At 27.5% G+C, this 19,016-nt stretch overlaps 2 protein-coding genes across 3 annotated transcripts in view; one reads left to right on the forward strand and one right to left on the reverse strand.

Moving 5' to 3' along the window:
• LOC107441065 (uncharacterized) overlaps window positions 1-19,016 on the forward strand; it is an 87,148-nt gene that overhangs the window by 1,763 nt on the left and 66,369 nt on the right. The gene's annotated exons all lie outside the window — the stretch shown is intronic.
• LOC107441054 (ADP-ribosylation factor-like protein 4C) lies at window positions 9,720-16,350 on the reverse strand. The gene has a single exon (XM_016054196.3). It carries the CDS (start codon window positions 15,725-15,727, stop codon window positions 15,122-15,124), a length of 606 nt encoding a protein of 201 aa, XP_015909682.1. The 5' UTR covers window positions 15,728-16,350; the 3' UTR covers window positions 9,720-15,121.

A 19,016-nucleotide genomic window follows, 5' to 3' on the forward strand; every position in this document is an offset into this window, starting at 1 on the left:
ATCGAATACATTGTTATAAATTTATGTAAACTATTTCCATTAAAATTATTCTGTTAAAAAAAATAATAAATATATGTATATATATATATATCCTTCGACCTTATTTTGTAAAAATGAATATATTGACTTTAAAAGTATGAAATTACGAACTTAATCATACATTTTCCAAATTTATTTATTTATTTATTGTTTTTAAGTTATGAATTAAGATCAAGAAACTGCTATTAAAAAAAGAAAAGAGTAGATCTTGAGTTTGTATGAAAAAAAAATACTCTTTCCATGACAATTAAGGCGCAATAAAAAAAGAAAGTATCACAATAAATGCACTGATATTAATTTATATGAACTATATTTATTTTAAAATTATTCCGCCAAAAGATCATCTTTAGATATAACAAATATGGGAAAACGAACTTGCTTATGACTTTTTCAAATGTCCCTGCAAGAAAATAAAGAAAGGGAAATAAAAATAAAAAATAGGAATAACTTTAAAAAAGAATGGAAATATTTCACCTCTTTCAAACATTACCAATTTAGTTATTTATTAATTTTATTTTATTTATTTTTTGTTCATTTTTTCCCAAAGTTATGAACTCAAGATTAAGAAACTACTATTAAAAAAAGAAGAAGAAAAGAACTTGGATTGGTATACGAGTTTTTCTAAGAACTATTTGAAAGTATAAAGGTGAGAAAATAATGAAAAATAAAATTTTTTGAAATTTTCTAAATGAATCTTTTGATATTTCAAAATAACTGAACAAAAGCAATTATATGTTTATTTTTTTAGCCCGCTAACATGCTCTGTAACTTGAAATGAGAGCAATGACCCATACCTTTAGTAAAAAATATGTGAAACCTCTTTTGAATTTAAAGTACGAGGAACATTAAAGCTCATATCTAAAAAACAACATCATGTGACGCTTACTAAAGCCATTATAATCAAGCTATTTAATCTCAAGGTGACAAGGCCAAGTTCAATTTGATTGTTATGCTTAGTGTAAAATCCAGGATAGATAATTTTAGCGGCATGTAAGACTGCTTCAAGAAATTCTAACTTTTCTAAGCAAAGCGAATACTATCACAATTTTGTAATAATCAATCTAACATATAGCAAACAATATGCAATTTAATAACTCAACGCTAATGTAATGTATCTAATTTATAATATGTTATATTAATACGTAATATAATACATTAATATATAATTTAATAATTCAACGCTATTACGTGAATCCTTAAAATAGGAGACACAAAGGAAATCGAACTTTTTGTAAATTATATCTTTTGGAAGTTTTTTAAGTTATAAATCAAGAAACTGTAGGGGGAAAAAAATCCTTGGACTTGTAAATGAGTTTTGAAAATATGTGATTAAAAAGAGGAAAAAACAATAGTTCGATTTTTAAGATCTTCAGATAAATTTTAGAATTTCCAAAAGGAAAAGAAAAGAAAAAGTAAATATTAAGTAAGCATCTTAAAGCATCTAAAAACTCATTCTGTCACTTTAAATGAGAGCAATGACACGAAATTATTTTTATCACAAAATATATTAAACCTTTTTTGAATTTAAAATAACCGAGGACCATTAAAGCTCGTATCTAAAAAAACAACATCATCTACAGTGAAATCATGCTATTTAATCTTTCAAGGTGACGAGGTCAAGTCTAATTCGATTGTTATGCAAGGTATAAATGGCAGCATAGATAATATTAGCAGCGTACAAGACTAATTTAAGAAATTTCAGGACACTGCTTTTTATTTCGTTAATAAAACAAATACTATCTCTATTCTTTTGTAAGAGCAAATCTAACGTACAGCAAACAATATGTAATTTAATAACTTATAATGATTATCAACATCATTAGGTGAATCCTTAGAATTGGTGATGCAATGTAAATCTAACCTTTTTTTAATGAAATCTATATTCTGCTAAACTAAAAAGGTTTTTTTTTCTTTCTGCTGGAGAGAGAGATTAAACAAATAAGAGATTCACAGAGAAACTGAAATAAGCGAAGCAATTAGTAAACACGTCCTCGTTTTTGAGTTGGCCTTAATGGTCAATTGAATTGATACCTGGCCAATCTGTTTTCCTTTTGTTTTCATAGAAGAGAAGGAAGATGGTTTATTTTTGCACCGGTGCCAGATTTTGGAGTTGGTTTGGTGAACTTATGTGGACAAATGGGGTAGGAATATGTTGCAGGCTCACTAATCAAAGCAGCTAAATAAATTTAAAGGGATAGCTGAAAACATAATAGGTGGCAATTTTGTGAATTAGAAAAAATCTTTCTAGCATATAGAATAATATGTAATTTAAGCTGTTTAGAAAAAAAGCTTTTTCTTTTGAGGCTTATTATAAACAGCTGAGCAACTGAAGGATTTTGTTTATAGAAAAATAGTTTCCGTTGTTTAAAAGCTGCCTTAACACCTTAAGATAATATTAAAAAATTTCCTTATAAGTAGAAGAAAAGCTCGAATTTTTATTTTAGCGCAGCCTTTCACTATTACATAAAATTTAAAAATTGTGTTTTACCAAGCTACTTTTTTTAGTTGGCTGTTATCACAGAACTTCAACAAATCTTCACCAATTGACTTTAAATTTGTGCAGCGTATTTAAAATGATTATAAAAGCCAAAATTGGTTCAAAATTAATCAAATCAGTTCTCTAGAAATAGATATTGAAAAATACAATTTTTTTTTTTAAATTTTACTTTTCAAGAACTATTTGGCCTAATTTAATAATTAACATTTTTAACATAAAATTAATTACTAACTAGAGAACAATAGCAAAGAAAAGAGCAGAATGGAGGAAGGTTCTAGGGAAGGCTCTGGCCCACAAAGGGCTGTCATGTCAATAGAAGAAGAGCATCAAATTAAATATTAAAAAAACGATAAATAATTATGCATGTTCTTATTTTTAGATGAAAGTGTTTCATAGCTTTGTAAAAGTTTTTGAATTTGGTAAATGGTTTTAAATATCCTCAAAGTAAAATAAGTATTAAGATGCCTATATTTTCAACTGACCCATATTTCTGACTAAACTATTGGCGCCATCCCCGATATAATTAGAAGTGAAAATTCGAAACCGTCCAGGAGAAGGAATACGTTTATTAAGAGTTAGGACATTTTCGTGTCTAATTCCATAAGTACTTTGTTTTACAATTAGCTTATTTAAAATTTACTCTTCCAACTAGTAACATTGTACGTGTAAATCTGTTCAGAAAATCAAAAGTTATTAACAGACATAATCTTGTTGCCTTACATTTTATACGTACAGGCGTTGAACAGCCGATCAATTCTGAGTATACGACTACCAATTTTGTAGCCATGTAATTTTGAACCCAACCCAAAAGACAAGGGAACTGCTGGATCAAGCATTGGGACAAACTATCTTTCATGGAGAACTTTTTGATGGAACTAACCAGCATTTGCGTCACATGGAGAGGAAAACCACGAAAGTCTCTTATGGTTAGCCAGCTGGATAGGAGATTCTAACCCATGATCCATCTGCCACTGAAGACATTTTACGTCAGCACTATGGTCGTTGCGAGTCGGGAGCAGAATTCTTATCAACCAGCCACCACTGGGATTCAAACCTGGGTTACCTCATTGGGAGGCGAATGCTCTACCTCTGAGCCACTGCGACTCGTTGCCTTACATTTGGATATTTTCTAGAAATCCAAGGAATATGTTCAAAGTATAATTATCAAGCACCATTGCACAAGTATCTTAATTAATGAAGTGACGTCTTCATTGGCCTTCTTTTTTTTAAAAAAGGTATAGTACTCCGTCATAAAAAGTTCGTAAAAAAATCAAGAAAACAAACATGAAAAATTTTAATTTTAAACAAAAATCCAAGATGACTGGAGAAAGGGGCTTTTTAAGGTTATTTTTTATTGATTTATTATTCTTTTACCGCTGTTTGCAATCTATTTTCAATAAAACACCATAGACTGTAGCAACAAGAGATCTCGGTAAAAATTTATTCATTGCGCTCTGCTTAATGCTTCTTTTTTAACACGTGAGCAGAAAAATGTCTAAATTTTAGAAGCAAGCGTGACAACCCTTGTGAGCTAAAACAGTGTCCTAATCTCTCACTTATCAAGGCACCCTTGTTAGGCACCTTCTTCAAAAAACCCAGAAATAATAAAAAGAAGTTCGTTTACACGCTGTTGAAATGAAAAATATCTCCTTAAATGTGAAATCTTAGTAGATCCGGAATAATTGTAATGCAGTCCTTTTAGGGATCACATGATGTTTAGAATATGAATGAGGATTTCGTAATTATTGTTAGTTTTTTGTGTGGATGGAATGTTAATAAGAGCAGAAATGGTATAGAATATAAAATAAATATAGAAGTGATATAGAAAATGTATAAAATCAATTTAGAGATATGAAAAAGACTAAATAAATATGTGATATAGAGAAATGAATGGTACACAATAAATATAGAATCAGTGTAGAAAAATAAATGTATAGAAATAAATATAGAAGTGATATAAAGAAATAAATGAAGTAGACTAAATAAAGATGTGATACAGAAAAATGAATAATGTAGTTTAAATACAATACTAATGTAGATAAATAAATGAAATAAGCAAAAGATAGAAGTAATGTAAAGAAATAAGTGATGTAGAACAAATAAAGAAGTGATATAAAGATGTGATATAGAGAAATGAAATGATATAGAATAAATACAAAATTGATATAGATAAATAAATGAAATAAACAAAAGATAGAAGTAATGTAAAGAAATAAGTGATGTAGAATAAATAAAGAAGTGATACAAAGAAATGTGAGTGATATCGAATAAATACAAAATTGATGTAGATAAATAAATGAAATAAACAAAAGATAGAAGTAATGTAAAGAAATAAGTGATGTAGAATAAATAAAGAAGTGATATAAAGAAGTGATACAAAGAAATGTGAATGATATAGAATAAATACAAAAGTGATGTAGAGAAATGAACTAAATAAAGAAGTAATATAGTGAAATGAATGAAATAAGAATAACATAAATACATAGAAGTGATATCAAGAAATAAATAATACAGGCTAAATTTAGATCTGATTATGAGAAATAAATGAAATAGATTGAATGAAAAAGTATGACAAAGAAATGAATGATAAAGAATAATTATAGAAGTGATATAGAAAAAGACTTGAAATAGAGAAAGAAATGAAATTAGAGGGAATAAAGAAGCATTATAGAGAAATGAATAATATAAAATAATTATAGATGTATATAGGAAAATAAATAGAATAAAATAATGTAGAAATGATAAAGAGAATTAAATAAAATAGACTAAAAAAAGAAGAAGTGATAAAGAGAAGTTAATGAATTAGACTAAATGTCGAAGTAATGGGTCATAGAAAATTGAAATACGAAAAATAATTCCGAAGTAATTATAAATTTTGTAATAAAAAAAATAAATTGGTCATGTTAACTAACCATTATGAACACTTTGCTCAACAAGTATGATTAAAATATTACTAAATCAGATGTTATGATTTTCAAATATTAGAGTTTTTCATTAATCATGTTTTTATTTGCTTTAGTATTACCGAGACTGAATCACAGGATGTGTGTTAGTGCGAAGTCACTTAGTAGCTGAATGGTGCATATGAAGTGCTATTACTAGAAACAAAAAACTTACAATTCTATATATTTTCAAGATCAGTAAAACCTGTCAAGTTGACCACTTTTTATCAAGAACGAAAATTGTCCAATGTCATGAGAAACAAAATGTTTTGAAACCTTACCACCGATCATCTTCTATGTTGACAGTAGAAATAAGTTGCTGTAAGCTGATATTTTACAAATTTATTTTTAATTTTTGATTGGGATGCTTCATTAACAGAATATGTATATTTGTTTCTTTTAAAACCAACCAGATAAATGTACGTTTTTTTTTCTAACATTAAATTCATTCAACAAATTGTACACTGCACAGTGCGATATAAAAACCCACCACGAATAACTTTTCATCTAATCATCCGATCTTCATATACTAGGACTCAATTTTAATGGTTCGAGGGCCTATGTTTAAATATGTCAATAAATTAGTGCAAATAGTATTTCAAGCCGAAAAAACGTACTTTCTCTGAATAAATTTTCTTTTTTTCGACGGATTGGATTTCTGTCTCTCATAATATTGGGGGCGGCCGCAATAGTTTGGTCAGAAAAGTGGTTCAAAGTTTGGATCTGCAAATGTAAATTTTACTTAGTGCAAATTTCGTTTTATTTCGGAAATTTTTTAAGCGAATCAAAAAATGCTTACACACAATTATAAAATACGTATATCCAGATAACTCTATAATCAATTTTAATAATTACTTATTATTTTTTTCTTCATTTAATAATAGTCGAAATATTTTGAATTGTAAGGTATACCAATAATGTCCACATCATTTTTAAGAATGCAATTTTTAAGGCAAGATACAAAATTTGAACGAATTCGATTGAATAGTTAGTTGCCGAGAAATAATTCGAATTCTCAGAAACCATTACATAAAGTATTTTTTAAGAAATTTGTACTTAGTCTTAAAAAATTATTTGTATATTTTGTAAATCAAACTTTTTTCGACTATTATTAAATAAAATAATAAAAAAAAAACACATGGCTATTAAAATTTTTTTGAAAGGAAGTAAAAAATTTTTTTAATTGTGTGCAAACGTTTTTTCATTCACTTAAAAAATTACACGGTGAAATATGCAAAAAGTAAAACTTACATTAAGGGGTCCAAACTTTGGGACGTTTTGAGAGTCAGAAAATTTAATCCGTCGAAAAAAAGGGCATTCAGAAAGTACGTTTTATTGTGATTTGTTTACTTAAAATATCGTCTGCACTCATTAATTAGCATACTTAAGGTCACCTCCTCAGACCTTTAAGAATGAATCTTACTACGTGAAGATCCGATAAAGTTTTACAGGGTGATTTATTCCCCCCCCCCCTTTTTTTTAAAAAAAAAAAATTATTTTTAGCATTGAACACCATTCTTCTAAATAATCTCATTTCATAAGATGTGTGAGTATTTGCTATATAAAACACTTAAGACCCGTTAAAAAAATATTATGCTTTTGATTGGAAATACATAAGATTGGCATAATATAATAGAAGAAAAGAATTTTTTAAAAAAAAAACAATAACTTATCTCTTCTATAAGTTGACCATTAATAAATGGTCAATTTACATATGTTTCACAGCATTAAATTATGATGTAACATCGAAATAAGATAAATATTAAATACATTTCCTTAAGACGTAAGTTATTTCGCGAAATATTTATAAAATTATAATGTACAAAAACACGAATAGTACATTTTAATCAAAAAAAAATTTTTCTTTTCTTAAGATATAAGAGTTTTTTCGGTGCATAGACATGTTAAGAATTTGCGATACAAAACAAACAGATAAAATCCTTGTTGCAATTTTGTTCCTTATCAAATAATCCCTTTTCTTTCAAAATCAAGAGGGGAAAGTATCTTACCCTGAAGTTGCATTACTCACATTTCAGGCACGGGCAATTCGGATGGAATTTGCAAGATAAATTTTCGAGAGCTTTTTATGTTTGCGTTCGAAATACGATTTCTCAGACGATATTGGAAGATAAGAAAGGATTTTGTTTTGGGATCTTGTTGCGGTTCGAAAGAATACGAAGATCAAGCTTGCATAACTTCCGTTTCCAACAATAGGAACAGAGAAAGCTCATGCACTTATCCTGAATAAGAAAATCGAAGTGGTGGGATTCGTTGTTTTAAGAACAATAACGGCAAAATAAGAAAGAAACTGAAAAAAACTACCTTTGGAGAACACTACTTATCGTATCTTTAATTCCATGATTCAAATATGTGATGATAGCTTATCTCAAAATGTATTGCTACAATTTTTATACAGAACGTCCAGTAATCAACACCTCACTAAAAATATATTAAAATATCTTCAGAAAAAGTTCTTTTTATAAGATTTTCTTCTGAAATCTTTAAAAGATATTTTAAAGATTTTACTTTTTCTTTAAAATATCTGCAATAGATTTTTTAGTCGTTTCAGTCACTTTGAAGACTTAACTTTTTTTTTTTAAATATCTGCAGACTTTTTGAAGACATTAATTAAGAAACAAAAGTGAAATTAGTCTTCCAATATTCTTCAGATTAAAGAAGATTTCAACGTTTAGAAGAAAAAAAACTGTTTCCTACATGCATATATGTAAATTCTCTCTCATTTGGCTTCATGTTAAATACACTTATTCAACATGAGTGAAAATATCAACTTTTCTAAATTCAATGGTAATAAAACTGATGATATTAAAACCATTTGATGACAGTCAATTTTTTATCAAATTATTTGATGAAACTGATGGTAATTATACCATTTCAGCGATAATACATATTTTTGGTGCATTTAACAAAACAAAACAAAAACAAGTTTTTTTTAATAATACAAATATCTTTGAACCTACAATGTATGCGTAATTTTCTCAAGAAAAAAAAAAGAATGAAAATTTGTATATAAGCTAATTTCTCCAAGTCTTCTAAAGAAAATAATTTCTGGAAGTATTTATCCCATTTTTTTAAACCTAAATTTTTTGGAAAATCTTAAAGTTTCATCCTGAAGATGAAATCTGAAGGCAATTGACCCACTTTTTAAGCCTAATTTTGCAGAAAGTCTGCCAATTCATTCTGAAGATTTTAGATCTTAATTTAATTCTGATTGTTTTTCTTAATTTTAAATCTTAAGATTTCTAATAGTATTATCGATTAATAGAAATATTCAAATTAAATTAAGAATTACTTAATAATTATATTTTTTAAATTTTCACACATAAATTGATGGGGGATTTCTACTTAACTCGACAGTATTTTTCGATACATGTAAAAAGGAAGATCGACGCTGAAAGATATGAGTGCGATATTTAAGATTAGCTTATAATTTTTTCTGACAAAATTTTATCAATACAGTTCTGCAAATTTTGATAGGTAATTAAAGAGTATACATTTATCTTTTATAAATTATTGATAAATATCGTTATTTTTGCGCAATTTAAAGTCTAAAGAATTTTTAGTATCATCTAAATTGGTTTTCGTCAGTTTTAACTGTAATAAAATTACATTTTAAAAATCCTAAAAAAAATGCATACTTTTAAATTACTTACTCACAACCAGAAATTACATAACTTTACATTAAAGATATATGAAGAAAAAATCATAGAAGTTCCAAAAGTTATAAGCACTATTTCTCCTTATCAACTCCCCCTCNATTTCTCCTTATCCCCCCCCACCCTAATGCCCACATGGATATTGACTTTCGTCATTTGGGTATCAGACAGACAGGGGTACCATAGTAGGTGTGCCAACGTTGCTCCCACAGTAAGAGCAGATAGTCAAAAGAGAAAGATAGAAACTCCATGCCTTATCCGGGATACGAACCAGGGATCTTTCGACTTGAAGCGAGCTCCTTAACCACCATATAACCGATCGGTGTTCCTCTTAATATAATAAAGCGTCTCCCTTTATTTAAGACTATTTTTCAAAGGTATTGTGCTGACGAAAACCATCAACTATACCATAAAAAGTTTGTTAAATTGAGAAGAAAAAAAATTAACTCCAAGACCACGAAGGCGAGGCCTCTTAACAAATTCCTTTGCGATATTTATCCATATCCAAAAGATTATTGAAATATTTAAAGATCAATATATGATATTATATAACAAGAAAAAAGACAATTTTTCTATCACATTTTATTCATAGAATTCATTTGGCAAAGTAAGACAACAGCATACAAGAAAATAAGTTATGTCATGCAATATTTATATCTACAAAATATTTTTCAATTTCTGTACAATTAGTTAACCTATATACATAAAATGCAACTTGGCTTCATCAATTTGATATCTAACTATAACTCATTTGGTAAATACATGCACAACTTTATTTTAGATAAACTTTAACATTTAATATTGCTTTAAACAATTTCAAATAAAAAAAACTTGAATTTTCAATTTTGAATATAATTTGGAGATGGATGATATTCTATGACAAATCCAAAATAAATAAAATGATATTGAGTAATAAATTCTTCTTTTTATTCATTCAATAAAAATTATTTTCAATACTTCATTTAAATAATCTTAAATATTATATTAATGAATTTTAACAATAAAAAGAAGTGTTTAACAATATCTAAAGTGTATATGTATATATACCATTATCAAAAATGAATTAAGTTTGAATGTTAGTAAATATTTATGACATCCACTAAGCCTAAGAATAAAGTTTATAATTCATAAATTTTTTTCAACTTTTTCACTAGTAACTGACATACATGAATAAAAATTATTTGAATGGCATATTTTAAATTTTTTAAAATTTTATTAACTTTTAAAAATTTTTCAATTTTGGTAAAAAAAAATTTTTATTATTAAAGAAATTCACATTATATGGAATTTGAATGATTAAAAAAATCTGCTTAAAAATAAATTAAAATCTATTTTTAAAAAATTTGAAATCAATTTGGGAGAAATCATCAAAACTTGGATTTTGAACACAAAATATTTAATCAACTAAAGATATTTTTTTTTTGTAGAAAAGCAAGCATTACAACTAAGTACATATACAATACATACAACAGCAGTAGCAGATTAGTTTATGAAATTTCAATAGAGTTATTGTACCTTAATAAAACCACTAAATGATTGTTTTCGCTGATATTTTTTTATTTATTTAAATCTAATACAATATGCCGATATGCATATTATATATATATTCATTAATAGTGCTATACAAAAATGTTAACTTTTTCCATTAGTTTGACATTAAACTGCAGATCTGCTCTGCATTAAAAACAAACAAATAAGAAAACTTTAAATTTTGTAAAACATCTGAAGAGCACAAAAAATATAGCGAAAAAATAGCAATAGAAAAATAGTAGAAAAACTAAAATATTCAACTCATTTTACAGGCAATAATTTGTTTAATTAGTATCAATACAATATGAAACAAATACATCATGTAATAATGCAAAATTAGAAAGAATACAAACTGATTAAAAAAAAATTCATTTCTTTAGGTCTGAAACAGGAGGAATTACTAATTAAATCAAGATTAATATGTTTAAGGCCCTTTTAAATTCCCTCACTAAATTTAGGATGTACCAGGCTAAAAAATACTTAGTTATAATAAGACCAAGATTAAAAAAAAATAAAAAAAAATTATGGAATAAATAGAAAAGATAAAATTTAGAATTATTAAAATTGATGCCTTCAAATATAATGCTTAAAAATGTGTCTGAAACTAAAAGATATTTTATTAAGTAGGCAATATTTGTAGGAAAATTTTAATTAGCATTAAAAAACTGTATTTAAATTTCAGAAAAAGCTTTAAGAAAGGTAAAAAGATGAAAACAATTTTTTTTTCAATATTTAAACTACAGTTTGATCTTTCATGGAAAATTACTACATGAATTCAAAAACACTCCTTTTATATAAAAATTCATATTCACATCAGAATATGCGGATCAAAGCAGATAAACGATAGCAATAATTAGTAAAAAAGGCTAAACATTTAAAACTAAAGTATTTTATTAATTATTTTATTTTATTCTTTAGTATTAATTTATTAATAGCTATACTTATTACTTTTGTCAATAATTTATTTTTTAAGATTGATCAAACCAGAATGGAATTCAAAGTAAATTGTAATAGCATATTTTGTTCTCTAAAATTTTTTAAGGAGATTCTTTTTAAACATAAAAGTTTCAGAACTTATTATTATTCATTTGAATTCCTACTTTGCTATGCTCAGATCTCAACTATTTATTAGCTAACATATGAAAAAAGTTGTTACTGCACATGTATTGTTGCACTATGCTTAGGAAAAATAAGTATTTTTTATGAATGTTTGTCAAAATAAAAGTTGATTTAAAGATATTTTTCCGCAGAATTTAATTAAAGATTCAATATTTTATCAAGGTACAATTTAAACAAAAAAAATATTTGAAACAGAACTAACAAATAAAAAACATTTTAACAAATTAATCATCAGTCATTTTTAAAAAAAAATGTGTATTACTAATAACCAAATTCCAGAGGAATATATGTCACTGAAAAATTAAAAAAATTATGCAATTAGAAAAAAATTAACTTTTAATCAATTATTATTTCTTAAAAAGGAAGGACACTAGAGAAAAAAAAATGATAATAATAAATTGAAATGCATGAATAATATCTAGGGGAAAAAAGTCAGTGCTTGATGTTGATAAAAATGCAACTTGGTAAATAATCGGGAAATTGTTTTAGAAAGTAAATAAGCTTAAATGGCAATTAAACAACACTACAAAATAAAATGAACAAAAAATGTCAGTTTTCCCATTTCTTTTGTGTAATTCAATATAATTTCGTCGTTTGTGCGATTAATTGCTCATAATGTGCGACTAACAATACAAATATTCAAAATAATAACTCCAATTAGAGAAAATTAAAATAATAAATAAATAGATAAAAAACGTGTTATCTTTTTAAACAAGTTTACAAGAAACTATCGAAAACAAAAATTTACGATACACTTATAGAATCGTGACCGCATCCTGATGTTTTCTTATTGAATATCCAAATAAAACTTTTATTTTATCTAGCGAAAATTTAAAAAAGTTGTGTATTATCCAAAAACAAGTTTAGAAAAACTACGAGTAACAAAGATTAACGATCCGCAGATAGTAACGCAACCGCAAAATTATTTTTTTTTTAAAGAAAATTGTCTAAAATTAAAGTGTTATCAACAATAACTGAACAAAAAAAAACTTAGGAGTAACAAAGATTTACAATCCACAGATAGCAACGCGACCACGTCTAATTTATTTATTTTTCATTAAAAAAAAATATATAGTTTTACTTAGCTAAAAGTTTAAAAAAGCTGCGTGATAAGAAACAAGTTAACAAAAAATTATCGGTAACAAAGATTAACGATCCACAGAGAGTATTGATATCGCGTCCAACTTTCGTATTGAACACTGACAAAAAAATTTTTTTAATTAGTGAAAACATTTTTAAAAACAAGGGAACAAATTTACAAAAGACTAACAATAACAAAGATTAACAATCCACAAATAGTAATGCGACCGCCTCTTTCGAATTAAAATATTGAACATTTAAATAAATAATAATTTTAATTAGCGAAAATCTTAAAAAATTGTGTGTTATCATAAACAAGTTTATAAAAAACTATCTGTAAGAAAGATTTACGATCTAAAGATAACACCGCGTCTAGTAGCTTATCCTATTGAACAGGAGATCGCACATTGACGACTTTGACCTTGACAGGTAAAAATGGATTCTAAAGAGTGTTGTTCGTTCCCCTCTGCTCAAGTAAGCTTTGCGTCACGTAAGCAAAAAAGAAAAAAGTAAGCAATAAATAATCAACTTTACGTGACGCACACTTTCATAATATACCATTCTTTCTGATTCCCACAAAAAGATATTAATTTTGTTAGGAAGAAGAAAAAAAAAATTCAGATGTAAATAATAAAATTTCCTCAATTTCGTGAAATATAGCCATAAATTATTATTTTAAATGTGTTTTAGAAAGCTTTTGGTCACGGTCGTTTAACAAAGACAAACTAAAAGGTAGTTAACCTTCAGTTTACTGACAGTTATTTACAGTAAAACGTAAAATATTAACATGCATTTGCAATTTATGGTTAATTAATTGGCTGATATAAATAAGCAATATTGCAAAATTAACAAATGATTATTTGAGACATACTTCTCCAAGAAGAAGAAGAATAAAGAAATTAATGATAGAAGATACTGATTTTTTCCAAATGGCTAAATTCAATTTGCATTATATATATTAAAAAAAAAAGATTATGATTATAACAATTATTTTATAACTCTGTTTGGCATTTATCAATTTTTATAATGAATGTTAACAATTATACTTAACTTATCAAGTTAGTGTTTTGAAATCGAAGTTAGCCTATATAAATTATGTTAATTAAATAAATTATATTAATTGAATAAATTACATTAAATTAATTGACTAATAAAGATGATCCTTTTAGATAAGCTATTTTAATAAATGCTACTAATGAATTCTAAGAATTTTACTAGCTAAATTTTTTCTTTTAAGTATCCAAGATTATACAACTGTTTATCATAGGCAAATTTCTGTAAAAAATTTTTAAGAAAATTTATACTTTTTAATTATTTTTAAAACACATTTATCATATTCTACACAAATTTGATTGCAATTTTTAAAAAAAAAAATAACTTTTTGATAATTGAAATAACTTAACATTGAATAAAATGAAAATGTTAGGGATTCAAATGAAACACTTACTTAAAATAGTTAAGAATTTATATGTAAACAACACAAACATTGTAAGTAGAAAATAATTTGTAACTTCAAGATAATACTACATTCATTCATTTAATGATATACAATAAAATATTTTTGACTTACAAGCATATTAGCGAAACAAAATATGAATAGAAATGGTACAAGTATAAAAATATCTCCAAAAATTAGTCATAATAAAATATTTAACATAAAATAAGCAAGCAATATATAATTAATTAAAGGAGTGAGCAAGAATATAAAATTTGTTTAAAATCACCTACAGAAGTTTATTTAGTAATGAAGAAAAGAATTAGAATTGAAAATAATTTGATTGCCAGAAATTAGATTTATAATAAATTATTAATAAATAAACAAACGCTAAATTTCCCAAATAAAGGAGAACTAAAAAATTTGATCAAATTCCCTGCAAATCTCACTGATCTAGATTCTGATATATTTTCCTTTTACAAATTAGCATATTACTGGTTGTAGCCCTTGTTAAAAATATGATAAACAGATAAAATCGGTATTTCCGAAGCAGAAGTATTGCTATTAATAATAATAAAAATAAACAATACAATAAGAGCAGTTAGCAAATAAGTAATATTTTGAATCAGAAATTGCAATTATCAATATTTTTCCAAACACTTATATGACAAGAACTAAATAATAGAATTTTTAAATTATAACAACGCAATAAAATATTCACATATTTACCTTTCGTTTTGATGACACATTGTACAGTAAATAAATAATTTTTTAATTGTAAAATGAAACCTAAAATGAACGAAACCTATCTTCCTTTCTTTTTCGCTAACTTAGCTAGTCTTTTTCGTTTTAATATCATTTCATACAGGGCTTCTAACCCTTCGTCAAGACCATCTCCTATGATAGCGCAGGCAGGTTGCACATGCCACAGAACGTTCGGGCCTAGCTCATGTAAACCAAGTGCTTTTTCAACCTCTTTTGGGTCCATTGCATTCGGCAAGTCCTGTTTATTTGCTAAGACTAGAATAGGTACTCCAGAATTTTCTGGACATCGAACAGTTTTTAGCAGTTCCATTCGCGCCTCGTCCATCCTCTCTTTGTCAACACTGTCCAAAACGAAGACGATTCCATCTGTACACCTAGTATATGACCTCCAGAGAGGCCTGAGTTTGTCTTGGCCGCCAACATCCCAGACAAGAAAGCTCGTTCCTTTGGCTTTACCAGTGGTGCCTTTAATTTTCTCACAGTTGAAACCAATGGTGGGCACAGTATTCATGTACTGGTCAAATTTCAATCGGTACAGGGCTGTTGTTTTACCGGCAGAGTCCAGGCCGATCATGACAACGTGGAGAGGTTGGTTTGGAGGCAAACTATCAAGGATGGAACCACCTTTAACCATCCCAGCACCCATAGCACAGTTGCCTATTTTAAAAATAACATTAGCACAGTTGCCTATTTCAGTCACAACATTAGCAAAAACGTCATATTTCCGAAAAAATTTCTAAAGCACTAGTTTCTTTGCATGTAACCAATTCATTTTCAGTTACGTAGTGAAAAATGATCGATAAATTAAAAAAAGTACCGACACTTTATACAGATTTTTATCCTAATCTTTCATCTCGCGTAGAATTAGTTAAAGATAAAAATTATCTTTCCCAAAGTATAATCCAAAAAAGGTAGAAGAGTCAAAGCAACAGAAACAACACACGGTCACTTGGCGTAGTTTTTTCGGTAGTATTACCACCTACCGCCGTAGACCAGTTTGATATTAGTGCCTCTGGCTGAATTTCATGGTAGGTAAAAAACCGCACCGGCACACCTCGTATTTACGCCGCGGATTGCAATCCTACTGCAACACAGGTGTGATGGAAATAATTCAAGAAGAAATCCTAGTGGTCATTTTATCTGGAAACTCACATGCTGCATTTCTGAGAGTCATTGATGGTTTCCATGGGTAACTCATTCAAGCATTCAATGACCGCTCCGTTTACAATGCTTCGGTGTTTTCATTTGATGTGAGTGAAGGAGCGGGGAACTCGGCGTGTAGATCGAGGTTGCCGTGTTTACATTGGTTGGCGCGAAAATATCTTGGCGTAGATTTTGTGATAGTCGTTGGCGGATTCTTGATCTTGCAGTGTTCTATTTCCCAAATGGAGTTGAACACCGACGTTGATAAAAAATTCTTTAAAAATAATTAATGATAAGTTAATCGTTTCAGTTGTAAAACGAACAGATTTAACAAAAAAATCTCCACTGTTTGAAACTATAATTGATCGTTACTTCGTGTTCGTTATTATTTTATCATAATCTATTGAACGAATAAACGTTCTCGTTAATCATCTCTGTGCTTCGTGCAATCGCGGTGTGTTAAAAATTCGATAATTTTGAAACATGCATCATCGCTAAAATATTATTAAAATTATTTTTTTAAAAATATATGACATTTTTATTAAAAACATTTACGGCACAATGAATGAAAATATAATTATACTTTTCATAACATCTTATTTTTTAAAAAAATTTCCGGTGATAGCGTTTTTATAAATTACTTGTATTTAGAATTTTGTGGAGTAACACGATAGCTTCAAAAATAAAATCTAAACTATTATATTATCATCACATGATAATAATCAATAAATATAGTTATTCATTATTTTATGTTAATTAATAAAAATGGAAAGATGAAATTTTAAGATTAGTGTCGCATTACGACATAAGTTATGTAGGTGTGATAATATAATTATGTAGGTAAAATATACAGTAAAACTTAATGATATCAACATTATATACTTAAAAAACGGGAAATTACTACGTCTAATTCGTATTCAAGAACATTTTATTAAAATTATAAACTTATATTCACTATAAATAAACAGAGTATGTTATTCAGTAAATTGTTTTCATCTCTGTATTGTTTACTGTATTACCTCCGTAGTTGGAGTTTCAGAAAATTATTTTAACACTTTGTTTTGGACTCTAAAAGCTTTAAGAAAATGCAGAAAGGAAAAATTAAATTTTTGTAAAAGTTCGTGATAGATTAAAGGGAGATAGTTTTTTAAGAAGAGTTCAAAATAGAAAGAAAACAAAAATCATAAATAGGTTGTCATACGTAAACTACATATAGTACATTAGTTACGAAATCAATTTGTTTTTTCACAGAATGTGAGCTTCCAACATATACTTTCTTCTTTAGTAATTTAGCAGTGGGAAAAGAGTCTGAAAACATTTCAGCACCTTTTTTTTTCTTATTACATATAATATTGTCAAAATTTGCTGATAAAATATTATAAACGGTTATAAAATGTGCCAATGTTCATAACTATGTACGATAAAGCCTGTCAGGTAGACCAAACTTCTAAGTTGACCTCCGTGATCAAGAACTAAATTTATTTCAAATAATTGAAAAAGTGTAAAAGTTTTGTAACCTGATCACCTGTTTATCTTATATGTTAACCGGATAAATAAATTAAATTTCAGTGAACGTGTTAATAAAAGGTATACTAAATTATTCTTAAGCTGACCCACTACCGAAAAAAAAACTTTTAATGAATATTTTTCACGCTCTTCACTGATAGAGTCTTCGTTTTATCTAGGATAAATTGAATAAATAATCATCTTTCTGAGTTACCCCTGCAACTTTATTCACATGACTATTTCGTAATTTCGCACTTATAGTTTACGTATACAATAATTATAATCGTCATTGAGTTGAACAGCCGACCCAATTTTGGGTTTTCGACTACCAATGTTCAACTCAGCAGCCTTGTAATTTTGAACCCAATTCAGAAGACAAGGGAACTCTTCGATCAAGCATTGGAGTAAATTTGCTTCCGTGGAGGACTTTTTGATAGAACTAACCCGCATTTGCTTTATATGGAGAGAAAAACCGCGAAAACCTTCCATGGTTAGTTCGACGGCATGGGGACTCTAACCCATGATCAGTCTACCACTGAGGATATTTTACGTCAGCATTGTCGGCAGTGCGAGCCGGGTGTGGAATTCGTATCGACCAGCCATTGCTGGGATTCGAACCCCGTTTTGGAAAGCGAACACTCTAGTTTACGTATAGTATTTATAATGTGATTACATATAGTATTTGAATGTCCTCTAGCTAATTTTATGCAATGTCAAATAGAGTTTAGTTTTGCTCAGACAATCGAAAAATTCAAGTCATTCGAAATCTCATTTTCGAATTAATTTTTAAATTTTTTTTTTTGTTTAATTTTTTTAATATTTTTAAATATCGTATATATCCGTGTATAAGTTGACTTTTCAAACCCCCGCCAAAGTTGACGAAAAACGGAGGGAAGACTTGTATACACCGGTAATAAAGTCGGACATTCGTCGATCGTGAAATAGCTATGCATTATAAACAATGAGATAGATATGAATATCTCTTAATCATTATATCATTACAAATTACCCCTTCCAAAAACTATTTTTAATATATTGTATGCAATTAATTTCTCATCATATTTTCATTAAATGAATGAATTGTTTTTTAAAAACAATACTTTAAATTCCATTCAGAAGAAATTAAGAATAAGATAAGTTAGGACAATTTATTCAGGAGAATTTGATAAAATATATTACAATGAAAACTTTTAAAATATAGCCCAACGCTACAAATTTAAAAGATTTCAGAACATCATCTGTGTCGGATTCAGTAGAGTTAGAAGTGTTGCCATACGCATCTATTT

Source organism: Parasteatoda tepidariorum, chromosome 1, assembly GCF_043381705.1.
Source record: "Parasteatoda tepidariorum isolate YZ-2023 chromosome 1, CAS_Ptep_4.0, whole genome shotgun sequence".
In the NCBI taxonomy this organism is placed as follows: Eukaryota; Metazoa; Arthropoda; class Arachnida; order Araneae; family Theridiidae; genus Parasteatoda; species Parasteatoda tepidariorum.

What these genes read in the sequence shown, in the direction of transcription:
- LOC107441054 (XM_016054196.3), bottom strand. Translation starts at nt 15,727, where the DNA reads ATGGGTGCTGGGATGGTTAAAGGTGGTTCCATCCTTGATAGTTTGCCT.